Source organism: Pithys albifrons, chromosome 1 (genome assembly GCF_047495875.1).
Source record: "Pithys albifrons albifrons isolate INPA30051 chromosome 1, PitAlb_v1, whole genome shotgun sequence".
NCBI lineage: Eukaryota > Metazoa > Chordata > Aves > Passeriformes > Thamnophilidae > Pithys > Pithys albifrons.
The window spans coordinates 17,281,324-17,295,941 of record NC_092458.1 but is presented as its reverse complement, the minus strand read 5'-3'; the positions used below and the strand labels follow the sequence as shown (position 1 = coordinate 17,295,941).

Sequence of the window (14,618 nt, the reverse complement as noted above, 5' to 3'; positions counted from 1 at the left end):
AATATCACAGGCAGGACAATGGCACAGTATGTGAAGACTACAACAAAGCGTAACAAAAAAAAAAAATTCAAGACAGAGTGGCACATTAGGGAATCCTTGTGGGTGGAAATAACAGAAAAGTAGGACTCTGTTAAAGATACCAATAATTAAATACTCAGAGAAGATGCAAAAATAGGTCAGGTAGCAATACTGGTCAATTCCAACCATCATACTGTCAGGCACAATGCCTCATCCAGATGTGATATGGAGGTAAAAGTTTGGGGCACAGCAACTTAGTGCAGTAAACCCTGGGACACATAAGACAGGATGATGCTCTGGATTTAGTCTTGAGTGCTGCACAAGACTTGCTTTCAGAATTACTATTGGAAGAACTGCTCTGTAAGAGCTGCACAGTAAAACTGAACTTGATGCTATAATGTAGTGGGACGTAGTAAGCCAAACAAATACATCACACAGATATCCAATTTTAAGAAGAGGAAATACATAAAAATCACAAAAACAGTAAAAGCCTGAAAAAGCAGTCAAAAAGGCAAGAAGCCTAAGGTAACCTGGAGGCTTTTCAAAAACACTGCATTAAAAGTCCTGGTAAACTATGTGTCACATATCAAAAAGAAAGTAAAATGCTTCAATAAAAACCCTGCATAGCTCATAAAAAAAGCTAAGGGGGCTATTGTAGGCAAAATGGTTGGCATTTTAAAAATTGCTGAAATGAACAGAAAAGCCCATAAAAACCCAGATCAAGACTAAACAGCAAGTAGGATAGCTAAAAGTGAATGAGAAAATTTCGCAGAAGATAATCACGCTGATAGTAAAAAGTTGTTTAAAGAAAAACAAGAAGCAATCAAGGGAAATAGCAGAACCATATGATGCCAAAGGCTTATAAAGTGTATTCAGGGATGATAAGGCCATAGCAGAGAAACTCAGTGTCTTGTCTGCATAGGTCTTTATTGCTGAAGGTGCTTGAGAAGGTCCCAAATCCAATCTACTCCTTGAGAAAGATTAATTTCAGGTAAATACAAAGGAAGTAGAAGACAAAACAGGTAAGGCAGGTGTTACTAAGTAAACAGGAGTGTGGGCATTCACCTGTGACTTCTGAAGGAACTCAAGTGACAAACTGCAGAACTGCTGGCCAAAGTGTGTAACCCAACATTAGAAACTGCCGCTGCACCAGTGGGCTGGTGCCAACCAAGCTTCCATGTGGAAAAGAGGCTCAAGAGAAGACCCTGTGAACTGCTGGCCAGTGTATTTGAATTTCCTGATTGACAAAGCAGTAGTACACTTTAAAGAACAAAATAGCTGTGCACAAGGATAAGCATGATAAAGCAAGCCTTAGTGACCATAATATATTTGGATTTTCAAAACTGTTTTGATAAACAGTTGTCTGTTAGGAAGAAAAGAATAGTATCTGACGGTCACATCTCAAAATGGAGACAACAGCAGTGGGTCCTCTCAGATGTGTACTGTAACTGGTTTTAGCAAAGATTTCAACAGTGATCTACAGAAGGGACTGAACTGTGAAACACTGGAGTCTGTAGATGATATTAATTCCTCTCAGGTTGTTAAAATGATGCTGGTGATGAGGAATGGGGAGACTTGGTGATATCCATGCTGGGAGATCCAGACGGACCCCACTAAATGGGGTGGGCAGATAGGCTTCAGTGTTGGGGAGCATCAGGAATGATCCTGGGAAAAAACTGTGGGTGTCAATTTGCTTAATGCATCCATAATCCTGTGTGCTGTGTACACGTCTGATATCTTGCAGAACAGAGTAGGATAAATGGACTAAAGGCTGGAATGCCACCTTCAAAAAGGCCACGACTTGTCCTTTTGGATAGGAGAAAACTGAGAGGGAATATAACCGAGATTTACAAAATTAGGGAAGCAGTCAATAACATAAACACAGAACTGTTCCAAGTCTTACAATACTAGAAATAGGATGTACTTGAAATCAAAGGGAGATTTGTTTAGAACAGGTCAGATAGTGATTTACATACTTTATATCATTTGAATAGTGAACTTCATTGTGCCACTGGAAGCTGTAAAGACACACAATTATAGCAGCTTCAAAAAAAGATTAGACAAATTCAGGGAGAAACACAGATACTGAAGGAACACATAAAGTGGGTTATCTTGGGTATAAGTGAAATGGACTGCAGAAATTTGCCAACTCTGCAGTTCCTGTAAACAGCATCTTTTACTGCCATGGGTGGGAACAGAGTAGTGGGCTATATGTATTACTGGTCCAGTTTGAGAAGATGCTTCTTATGTTCTTATTTTGTAAAAAAAAAGGAGTAAATTAGATATATCAGCTTATACTAATGAAGAGTTACAAGGAGCTACTGCCATTATACCAGCTTAGAAGCCAGTTAATTGTGATATACAAGAATTACACTAGCAGTTGCTAAAATTATTTTATTGGATTAAAAAATTTCCCTAAGACATAACAGTGGACTCAGGATATTTATGTGTTATATTTTGTTAGTATGTGTGTGGGGTTTTATTTTCTTTAATTATAACAAAAACCCATCTAGATCGAGTCCTTGTGTAAGAGTTAATCATGTGTGAAAAGACTTGCAAGTGACTGTGAGACACTAGATTTCACAACTGTATAGCATCTAAAACCAGACAGAAATAATCACAGATGAATTAGTAGTAGCTTATTCTTGTTCACTGCATGAGTGAAAGAAATAGAACAGATATCTGTAAAGGTGTTCTAATGAACCCTCATGTCAGTCTTGGCTAAAAATGAATGTTTAGGCATTTCCAAAAATGGCCCTTATGGGGGGACACAAAGTTGTCTTTTCAGTTTCCATTGTTCCAGCCCCTTGCAATAACAATGCCTAAATGGCTTGAGCACTGTTAGATGCTTGACTCAGAAAGTACAAAGCAAGATTTCAAAAGGGTACTTTTTCTCACTCTATAGAAAGATCAAAAAGATTTCCACTCACTTCCACTTTCTATAAAGCTTTGTAAGTTGGTTATGAAGTGAGGCTGATTATGAACTTCAACAGGTCAAACAGTTGGCTATTGTACTTAAAGGAGTTATCATTTCCTACATAAATGCATTAATGTTTAACAAATTTTAAAGGCACATATATTGTTCTCTGACCAATATATGGTTTGCCAAGAACTATAAATATCAAGATTTTAGGAACCGCCATAAAAATCTAGAGGAAAAAGAAAGAAAACAGATGTTTTTAATTTGGTGGTGTGGTGCCTTTTTTTTTGTTTTGTTTTGGTTTGGTTCCTTTAATCCAGTGTTTCTGTTTCATTCAAAACAGAATTTCAATACTGCATCTGTGTTTCCCTTTATTCTTTTTCCTCTTACCCAAGCATCTGGGTACTCCTTTCCCTATGTTCTCCACATGTAACTTAAGGAAAGGGTGAGTCTGTTGTCTCAGAAGAACAATTTAGGAGAAATTGTCTTAGAAGAAAATGAGAAGAATGAGAAACCATCTCATCTTAGGGAGAAGATGAGTCTGTTGTCTTCCCCCTCCCTTTTCACTCTGTGCCCTCCACTGAGGCTTATACCATGGCTTCCTTACATGTGGAGTTGAACACTTCTGCAGGAGCTTCGATTCTCACTGCGACTCCACTGAGCTTTTTACCAGGTGTGAGAAAGGAAGATGAGGCTGAGGTTGGTCCCCAAGCTTGGCTCCTGCAGCCCAAGCTCCAATCTCCTGCCTAATTGCAAGGTATGGTTAGACAGGCTGGATATTCTTAACCAGCTAACAGTAAATACAACTGGAAAATAACTAGGCTGTAGTGAAAAAGAACAAAGACTAGAGTGTCATTAGAGGCTAGAAACAAAAAAAACAACTTACAGAGGCAATTCCCTTTACCCTTTCAACTCTGAAGGTGTGACTGCAAAAGCAAGACAGGAGATGGAAACTTTAAGGGGATTGTGTGTGGCCCAAGAAACCTTTCTCTAGACAATTTTCTCCAAGCAGCAGCTCAGCATTTGCTGTGAATTGCAAATGTGGTTATCAGCAACATCCTGATTCTCACAACATTAGAATTTGACCAGTTTTCCTCCTGGGAATAAGGCAGAAAGTGCCATTTGCAGTTGTTCTTACAACTCTGGGAACAGCTTGGATGAGAGTCAGGAGGTTGCAGGTTAGTTGCTGCCTTTGTGTAGTTGCAGGAGCTTCCTGACCACTACAGTGGGCAGATGATATTTCTGATGTTTTGTTTTTCTGTCCCCACTGGATTTTAGCTGTGTCTGAGCACAGACAAAGTTGCAAGTTTGAGCCCAGCCAAAACAGAGTGGATAAAAATCTAAAAACCACATACATCTGTCCAGCAGGCCTGCTAGGTGCATGCATCAGTTTGTGCTAGATTGCCTTTTGTCCCTAGAAACTGCCTGTGTGAAGAACAATTCAGCTTTCCTGTGCCTTCTTGCCTGCCCTTATCAGTCTTGAACCAAAGGCAGTGTAGACAGAAGTACAAGGCTTTCAGCTGACTGTATCTGAAGACCTGGCAGAAATTACCAAAGCCTGACCGAATCCTTACACATCTGGACAGTGCCTCTCTGCCTCTAGCATAGAGTCCCAGGAGGTATCAGTGGGCATATTTTGCAAAAAACCCTTTTTCCTTCACAGAAATGCTGTCTCTTAAGCCTGCAACTGAAGCAATAACACCAAATGAAGTAGAAGAACGCAGAAATAAAGAGCAGGCATTTCTTCAGACCTTTACACCTTTCATAGTTTGCAACTGTATTTGCCAGTCAATGGACTCACTTCACCAGCAGCTGCTGATGTGTATTCAGTATCAGGAATCCAAAGAAAGTGCTTTTATTTCCCTGGTTTTGAGCGACCTGTCACAAACAGACAATGAATTTCAAGGGGATGGTAGGGCTGACAGCTGGCTGCAGACCCTGACAGCACTGCTCTCACTTGAGCTCAAGTGCCCTGCCAGTGACTCTGCTGCGCCAAAGATTGAGAGTCCTTGCAGCAGCAGGCTCTGACAGACTGCTTCAGGCATTCTTACAAGTGCAAACACGCAATAGGTCTATTGTGCATGTAATGAGTCACCTCGAACAGAAAATGTGGGTCATGCCAGATTATACAGAGGTTTTGTGAAAATAAATATTCCCATTGAGGATTAGCATGAGACCAGAAGCTATGCCAAATTTGACTAGACTCTAAAGGCCAATCTTGTTCCTTAAACCAGATGTTTAACAGAGGTTGTGACATCTGAAGAGATCAGCAGACACAAAACCTAGGCAGTGTATGCTAAATGAGAATGAGGTGTATAATTTCAGAAACGTAAAATATAATTTTTGAAGTGTTGTAAGATTCTGCCAACCCCTTTTCTCAATACTTCTTCACATCCTGCACAATTAACTAAAAGGAGCAAAATATAATTTGTTTTGTAACATACTCCTTTTCTCTTTTTGAGTACCTGATTAAAAGGAGGCCAGTATGACTAGTAAGTGGAGTTACTTACTTTCCTGAAATAAATCCAGGAACATGGCAAGCAAGCACATAAAATCTATCCTAACCTCTCAGTCTAGATAGTAAGCAGATCAGGGAGCTTCTCATCAGTGGCACCTGTCTGGTTCTCTACTCTGGCAATTTCACATTTTCAGCTTTTCTGACCCATGGAGTTACTTCTGTTTAACTACCTCTTTTTTCTTGCACACTAGGCAACTTGAAATTCAAGGTTACTCAGTCAAGGAGTAACATGAACAATATCTAAGTCACAAAAGTTGGTAGTTTTGCAACAGATATTTTCAACAGATGCTCTAGTGAGCATCTTACAACATCAGTTTTTGACTTTGAGTCAAAAGTGGGAAGTGACAGGAGGCACTTGCCAAACTTTGTGTGGTGGATGATGAAGGTGAAGCAGTAACAGCTGGAGGGAGCCCCATGGGAAACTGTGTCTCGGGGGAGAGCTTGTTTGCCCTCAACTTCATCACTGGGTTATTGTAATGGGAAGCAGATCATGAGCAGCTCATGGTCAGGGGATGGGAGTATAACCATTACAGTCCTAATGGCATGATAACTCCAGGATCATCTGACTTCCATGGAGATATCAAGACTTCTGCTGTAAACAAGAGTGTTCCTTGCCTCCCACCTACACTGTGACTTTCCTACCACCTCTCCTTCCACTCAGACATGGAGTCAAGCTTGAGGAATGCAATGAAAATGGGGACTGTTGGTCTGCTGTGGGGAGGGGAGGCAGAGAACTAAAAAAATCTTATGAGGTTTGTGATAGCAGAATGAGCACATGATCTGCCACCCCATCTCTTGCTTGACCTATTCTTAGAGATGGGTGGATGGAAAAGGCTGAGTCACTGCCTCAGCTGCAGAAGACCAAGCTGTACAGAAGGAGCCTGCCAGCCAGGGCTTCAAGCCATACAGGATAGGAACTGCCCTATTTCTCAGAACTCTTTGTGGCAGGTGGCTAATCCCCTCCACCCCATCTCCCTTCCTCTGCCTCATTCCTCACTAGTCCCCAAAACAAAGAACAGACTATGAGCCGCAACATAATGCTGGAAGTCCTAAGCAACTCCCTTTCAGCAAGGATTTCAGGTTTTGCATGCCTGAGTCCTTGCTTTAGTGGAAATCATACAGAATCACAGAATTATTGAATCATTTAGGTTGGGAAAAACCTCTAAGACCTAATATATGTATTCCATGCATGTATGGGAGGGTATCTTTTCATTAGATATGATTTCATCAGAAAGACTTCAAGAATATTGTTGAGTCAGATTGTCTATATTAATTTAGCATATTCATTTAATACAGAATTCACTGATGCAATAGCACACAATATCCCTAAAATTCTGATCTGACCAGCTTGTCATGGCTCTCAGGTTCCTGGGCTCTGATCTTTGAGAGATGAACCTGCTGTGTTTTGTAACAATGTATTTCTTCAACTCTAGAAGCTTTGAGAAAGTAAAATGAAACGGCAATAACTTATTCCTGGAAAAAAAGAATTGTTTTAATACCCTTTAGCAGTCTGATACAATCACCATTAAACTGGTATCATCAAGAATGTTTTACAGGAAAAAATGTTACTTACACGGCTTCCTTTTTCAGGGAAACACTGACATCCTCCACTGCAATCTCTGCCTCCACACGGTCCTGTGTAAGTCTTCTTTCCACCCTGCAAACCAGAACATACACAAAACAAGTTGAAAGGTATGAGCTGGAATACATGGCACAGAACAATAAGCTTTGATCAGCAGGCTCTCTAGGAACTGCTAAAGCAAAGACTAGGATCAGATCTAGGACTCATAGTTGAAACCTCTTTAATCTATGCTTAGAAGCAGACATGAGCAACTTTCCAATTCCTGGAAATCAGCGTCAAGAAATAAAAAGTTACTTCATTCATTTCCCTTCACATTTTTGAAACATTGCAGCTCCATGCTGAGTAGCATCTCACACATCTTTCTGACACATATCGTATCATGGAAGTGCAGCTGTTTGCATTCTTTAGGGACAGGGACTAAGTCCCAGGTCACAATGCAGCACATCGTTCTATGCATGCTCTAAATCGTTGCTGTGTTTTGGAATACTTATGGGTGAACATAAAGAAAGATGTAGATATCATGTTCAAAATCATAAGCCAAACTCCTGCCTTCTCTTCTTCAATGGCTGTCTATTCTGCAGGCACATAAAACTTGCTAACAACGAACCACTGTAATTTACAAGTCAGACCCAGCTTAAGTCGATGGCTTCAGCTACATCTCTCCTGTCTATCCTGAACCAGCTTGGCCTGGGCTGCAAACACGTGGATCACAAAATATCACCACTCCATGCAAATCCTCTGATGGGCTTCAACAGGCAAGTCAGCTCATCTTATATTTAGTAAGTGCCTGCATGATATGCCACAGCCACAGTCATCTTCAGAAACCTGAACAGCGGAGTTGCTGTGCATGCTCTGGTGTGACTTTTAGCTCTGTAATTTAATAATTAGGAATACTGTGAAGACCAGCCTACAGCCCACCTAAGCCCAGGGTTTTGAATGCTGAAAGCATCCCAGTAGACTAGTAAGTAATCTGGGAAAGGAGGAAGTGATTTCTCGTCACTACTTCTGAATCTGGCTTGCCCCACAGCGAGTAATTAATACAGTCAGAATCAAAAGAGAGAAGAACTGAAGTCTATTGTCTAAAGGAAGCCACAGGCACTCATTCAGGGCACTTCACATGCACCACTCCTTAGGTGAAACCTCAAGGCAACGCACCTGTAGGGTACTGAATCAGGCTCTATATCACTCGCTCACCTCCTGGCTGGAATAACCCTGATCAAACACTCCCTTCACCCTTTCAGCCTCCTTTATAGCTTGAGCACATCACCTCATGAAAGGGAGGTGAAAGGTGTATAAACAAGCCTCCAAAACAGGATGGGTGCTCTGAACTGCTATGCTGTTGCTTAACTAGGCAGTGATGCTACCATTGCTGCGTCTAGCACTGACTTAAGGATATAAAACACAGAGATGGACTAACGCTGCCACACTTAGCATTTTTCATACGACAAGCAATTCCCTACTCAGCACCTGAGGTTTTTGGATTACACTTCTCAGTTATCCACTTCTGCCTTTCCACTACCTGAAAACATAACTTCAGGAATTGTATTGCTCCCTGGCAGACAAATGAATAAAAAGTATGGAGCAGGCATCAAGCATTGCCTAAAACCTTCTTTGGTTGCATTTGTATAGCAGACTCTTAATCTTACAAGTACTAACACAAAGTTTACAAAACAAGGTCTCATGCAAGCATGAGAAGGTTCATGTCTATACCTTAACTATTTTTATAAATTAAAATACCTTTTTCAACATTATATTTAATTCTTATGTTTAATGAAAGACGTAAGGTTTTCATACTGATAAAAGAGGTCCACGGAACTGAAACCATGCCCTGAGCTATTTAAAGATTAAGTGTTTTATTCAGGAAATTATTTCATGGATGTAACAGTGTTCTATGTCATGTTATGAATTCTGCTTTATGTTTAAGCTATTGTTTAGAGGAAATCATAAACCAAGGCAGTTTTATAAACTCCAGCAGCTGGCTATGGTTGATCTATTTTTAGTTAAATATTTGGATGGTCACAAATTCACTATCTCTGTGTGGTTTCTTTTTCTCAGTATCTTTCATTTTACAGAGTTACCTCCTCAGTTCCTTTGCAGAAATTAAGAATAGTTCTATTAAATTTTATGGATGCCATGCAGATGTACAGCCTGTGTGAACATACTCCTCTGCAGAATGGGTGTTTCCTCTAAGGAGAAGTGTGCTAAGTAGTGCTGCAATTGAGAACAATCAATTTTGAACTTTTAGAGTTTTACTTTTAACTTTTAGAGATTTGTTTTTCTTGGTCTTGTAAATAACAGTATATCCCAGCCTAACAGTAACAGACAGATACAGTAAGATGATCATGTGAGTTTTCAATTTTGCCTACTGAGAAAAAAACAGAGAGAACAATAAGGGTGGTTGGTTTTTTTTTGTTTTGTTTTTTAAATTAGCAGAATGACTCTAAATTTGGTAAACTGTTGCTAAGGAGAAAACAGAAGTACATGAAGATATTTGTGCACTTGTGGAAAAAAAAAGGAGGCTGCTAATGCTTTTTTCAAATGGAAGTTCAAGGTCTATAGTTTGTGTACTATCCACCATACAACATAATTAATTTGCATGCTGTAACAATACCAGCAGCTAAATGTGGGGACACAATTGTCTTTTTCCACTATTTTAGGAAGCTTTTTAAAAATTATTATTATTATTATTTTCTCATTTTGTATCCTTTTATGCATACAGATTCTTCAGATAATGAAGATAAGAATCTGGAAGATTCTCCAAAGGCAGGGAACATAATGGGAAAACATTTGAGACCACCATTAATATACGTGGGAACATAACACCAATGGTGACAACTCGATGCAGTTGTTTTGATCTGAGCAAGAGGAGCCTTTTTGGTCAGTGGGGACAACAGGAAGACCCAGGACACAATTCTCCCCATCCTAATACTAGCATCTAAACTGACTGACTGGATCTCTCCCAGAAAGTACCTACTGTGTTCTCTCAACCCTAAAGGTGGGTGCAGGTGAACAGCTTACATACAGATATCCATCCCCTGTTGAAGTGTGAGAATGGGGAGATGAATCTCTTGATTTGTTCAGTATGCAGTTAAATGAAGAAAAGTGTGCTTGCAACAGAAAGATATTTTAGGATCTGTGTAATCAAGCTGGAAGAACTGGCCCTCAATTATGAAGTGGTCTGCTGAGAAAACTTTCAATTCCTGAACTTTCTCATGCTTCAGATAATGCCTAATTCCACAAATCTCTAAAAGGTCTAGAGTCTAAGCAGATTCTAGAAATTGTGTTTATGGAATTTAATATAAGATTTATGCAATATGGGTACAACATCAGGCTGCTATTTTAGACCATCCAGAGAACCTTATCAGGTCTCTTTCAGACACTTGAGCTAAATCTCATCATAGAAAACTAAAGGGATTTGAAATGTAGCACAGGGTAACTGGTTGAGACGTGTCCACAGGGCAGATGCCCACCTTCACATGAGATGAACCTTATGCTAAATCTTATGTCCAAATCTCACCCTCACATCTAGCTATAGCCTTTGAAGGAAACATGGAGTGTGATGAAAACTATTTAAGAACAGACATATGGTGCAAACACAAACTGGGCTATACCATTGCATTGGTTTGCAGGCTCTCTCTGTGTAAGGTGAGGTGCTGCTTAATTAGAATTAGGCTGGGAAAATCAAGAGTAAAGCGTGGTATGTATGGCCAAACTTCAGGAACGAAGATTTGGGAAGGGCTCTCCCCACATGGGTGTGCCCTTCCAGCCTGCACAGTGCATTTTTTAGGTGAGGCACAGCGTGCACAGAACTGGCCCCACCCTTTAAGTACTAAGGTCCATTTGCCCCGGCAAAGCGAGCTTGGATGGTGACAGGGAAGTCCTCGGGACTGTCATAGCACCCGGTACTAACCAGGGCTGACCCTGCTGAGCATCCGAGATCTGACAGGATGGGATGGCAGGGAGGCATTGAACTGCCAGGAGACAGTCCCCACTGAGACTCGAACTCAGGACCTTGGGATTTGGAGTCTGGCGTGCTCTCCATTACACCATGGGACTGCCCAAAGTGTGGTAATTCTGTCCAGAAATGTGTAACATAGGTGTTCTGAACTAGAACCACAGAGTCAGAAGGTAGCCCTTGGAGTCAAGGCTGTCTCATTTAGCCAACTGTAATAGTAATACCCTATTGAGAAAATATTGTCTAGGTGTGTTAGGTTGAGCTGGCAAAATGCTAACACAGAAAGAGAGAATCCACCACCCCCTCATTATCCCCAAGGAAAGAGAAGGGAAGAAAAAAAACCGAGGAGGATGAAAAAAAAAAGGCAAAAAAACCTCCCAAACCTGAAATAGCAAGCTTCTTATACTATACAAACGAAAGACAATCAACAACAGAATATGATATGATATAATACATATATAAACAAATATGGGAAAAAACCAAACCACCGCCACAAACAACAACCAGCACCAAGTCACCTACCCAAACAACACAGACCTCTACCACCCCAGCTCACAAAAACACTCCAACAAGCTCCCCTCGAAGGATACCCGGCAAGAGAGGAGAAAATCAACAGCAAAAAATAAGGTACTTCCCAAACCAAATAGTTGTGAAGTGGTGACAAACACCCCCAGCAACAGTGATAGCAGGTCCGCTCAGCACCTGGCTATCAAGTGACTGAGCTAGGCACCTCCTACACCTTTTATACTTGATTTTGACATCAAATGATATGCAATATCTCTTTGGTTGCTTCAGTCAGGCGAGGCTTGCTCCCTCTAATCTACGTAGACTCTCTGGGCCTGTTGAAACTGAGGCCTGGCTAAAATTAAAACCAAAACTAACACTCTAGGTAATAGAAACATCAACTTTTGAGCATAAAAAAATGGGACCAGTGAAAATGGGACCAGTGAGGAAAAATAAACTAGGAGTAGGTTGTATATTTGGGAGGAGTTCAGGCAGGGAAACTGACATGCAGGGGAGGTAAAATGGAAAAATAAGAAAAGATGAATAGGGTATCCAATTAGCTGAAGAATGAATGTGGTGAGGATATACTAAGAGCAAGAGGAGGGACTCCTGCAGGCAGTGGTGGTACTGACTTGTGTGCACAAGCCCACTAGGAGCTCGGATGGGAAAGACCACAGGTCTTCCAACCAGGCAAGTCCCTGAAAGGCTTACTGTGGGAGGGTGGGGTAAGAAGGGATCAACTTGTAAGGAAATTTGACTATCAATTGCAGGAGGAAAGGTAATCGAATTGTAACTCAATAGTGCCTTTGTGTAATTTATCAGATTTCTTTATAGTGATTTTGTACAAATACTAATATGAACAATAAGATACAGAATTGTAATTCAGAGTTTCTTAACAGTGATGTAGTTGTGAATTAATACTAATAACAACAGCAATGTGCTACTTCGCCAATTAAAGAATTATTAGGTTCTTAGAGAGAGGTGTTTGCTTTAATCAGCAAATCTTAAGTTATGTCTAACAACTCCATTCTAAAGGGAGGGAGTTGGATTTACGGAGTAAGAGCCCTCTACAAAGCCTCCACTTCATCCCAGAGGCACCAAAACATCTTGTCCATCTCCTCCTCCTGCTGGCAGGAAGACAGTTTCTCTTCTGGTCACACATATACTTTTGTGTTGACCCAGCTATGTGGATTCTGGTTTTAACTTTTCCTGGGGTCTGAAAACCAGGCAGAAACTACCACACATGAGGGGCTGGAGACAGACCTCCAGCTCTTTGGGCAAGTGGCTAAGAACTGCTTACATTCACAATGCCCAAAGCTAGGCATCTCTCCCTAGAGCTGGTTTACCTTATGCAGATCAAGTCAGAGCAGTCCAGAACAATTGCAATTCACTCCCTGACCTCTTTTACCTACTAGCTTAGCTACCTCCACAGAGGCTCAGCTCACAGAGACTGACCTAATGGAAAATGTGGTTACATACCCTTTATTTTTAAAATATAGCTGGAGAAGGTGATGGGGTAGAAGAAGACTGAGCGGAGCAGCTTTACTCAGGTCCATTCATCGCATACAATAGCAAAGCAGTCGGAACAGTCTCTTAGGAAGTTGGAGAACTAAATGCAGGTCTCTGGTGGAGACAACTAAACACCTGGAGCAGGCTGTGAACTAGACCAGAATGGATGGAGAAAGGGAATGAGGCAAGCAATTTAATAGTAAGGGAGAGGAGAGTCTTTTCCAATTCTCTTTTTAACATCATGGAATCAATGCACTGGGATGAATACATTTATTCATCATGTTCAAGGAACAAGAACACTACTTAAACACAAGTAAGAGAAAACATGTAAGTAAGTGCCACCTATGTTTGTAAAGTTTGTATATTTGCCTAGTGTTAATACTTTTTCATTTTTTCATGTATGTGAAACAGCAAGCATAAAATATGGGTGTCCCAACAAAAAATCTTTTTTGCCCTCCTGTTTTCTCATAGATTCTTTGTCCCCAAATAATATTATCTTTGTACTTATATACCTTCAGCCAACAATAGAAAACTTAAATGCAGTTTCCTTCAGCCAAATTCCTAAAAATCCCAGAAACATATTTGCAGTTTTCTTTAAATTTTTCCACACATTAATGATTTATTTGTTCCTAATCTTGGCCATGTTTGGGTAATCGTCATCCCTGCATGCCCATTCAAGTGCCGTCACTTCAAGGGTTGGTATTCTAACAAAGAACAAAGACAACCAGAGGATGGACCTCAAAGTACAGTTCTATGAGTACAGAAAGACCAGGAAATATAAGCCATTTCCTCACATACAGACCAAAAAAATTACGGAAATTATAATGAAAATATTGCAAATTGGAATCAAAGACTCCACGCACTGACGTCTTCTTTGATAAAGTTTTGTAGGTTGCAGCTGTGCATTAATGTCTGTCCTGGCAGACATTACATTCTGTTCATGTAAGTTTCACCAAGACAAGTTTTAGAAGGTCTGAGAGCTTGCTGAACCCAAACTGAACTATGACTGTGGTGCTGACATACTGCATGCCTCTGCAGTGGGGCAACGAACACCACATTCGAACTGCACATTCCAATGCTTCACGTGAGACTCCAGACTGGAAGTCCCGAGGGAATTCTTGGCATGCCTGAGAGGCAGCCCTCTGTGTCACCACCAGGGAGACCAGCCCAGCCCACACCTCCAGAATGAATTTCTGCTTCCATATCTGACCTTCAGCTGTTGAAATGGACATTAATTTCACATTCAGTTTATATATCCCTGACTTAGAAACATTAATTTTTTGCTTCCTTCAAAAGAAAGAAGACAAAATAAAATAGGAGTACGATAGACTAGTCCTGCTGTTGATGAACCAGACAGAGAACAACTTCATCAGATTCAAATGTGACAGCACAGTTGTACTTACTCAAAAGCAACATTTTACTCCTTAGGGTTGAACGCATTTGTTGCCTGTTGCCAAGCTTACTTCTCTAGAAACATGTATAAACAACCATTCAAAAGAAGTATGGAGATCACTGTCAGCAGCGGAGGCCTGGATTGCTCAGTAACAGGCTTGGTCTCTCCTCAAAGTTACAATGTCAAAGGAACCAGCCAACTTGCCCCCAATCCAGTAGC

At 40.7% G+C, this 14,618-nt stretch overlaps 1 protein-coding gene across 4 annotated transcripts in view; it reads right to left on the bottom strand.

The window, feature by feature from the left end:
• The window catches only part of COL4A2 (collagen type IV alpha 2 chain), a 143,811-nt gene that overhangs the window by 93,605 nt on the left and 35,588 nt on the right, over positions 1-14,618 (bottom strand). For all 4 annotated transcript variants that reach the window (XM_071567578.1, XM_071567491.1, XM_071567331.1 and 1 more), the window contains exon 4: positions 7,030-7,113. In XM_071567578.1, the coding sequence (XP_071423679.1) occupies positions 7,030-7,113 (84 nt within the window). The remainder of the gene's footprint in view (positions 1-7,029; positions 7,114-14,618) is intronic.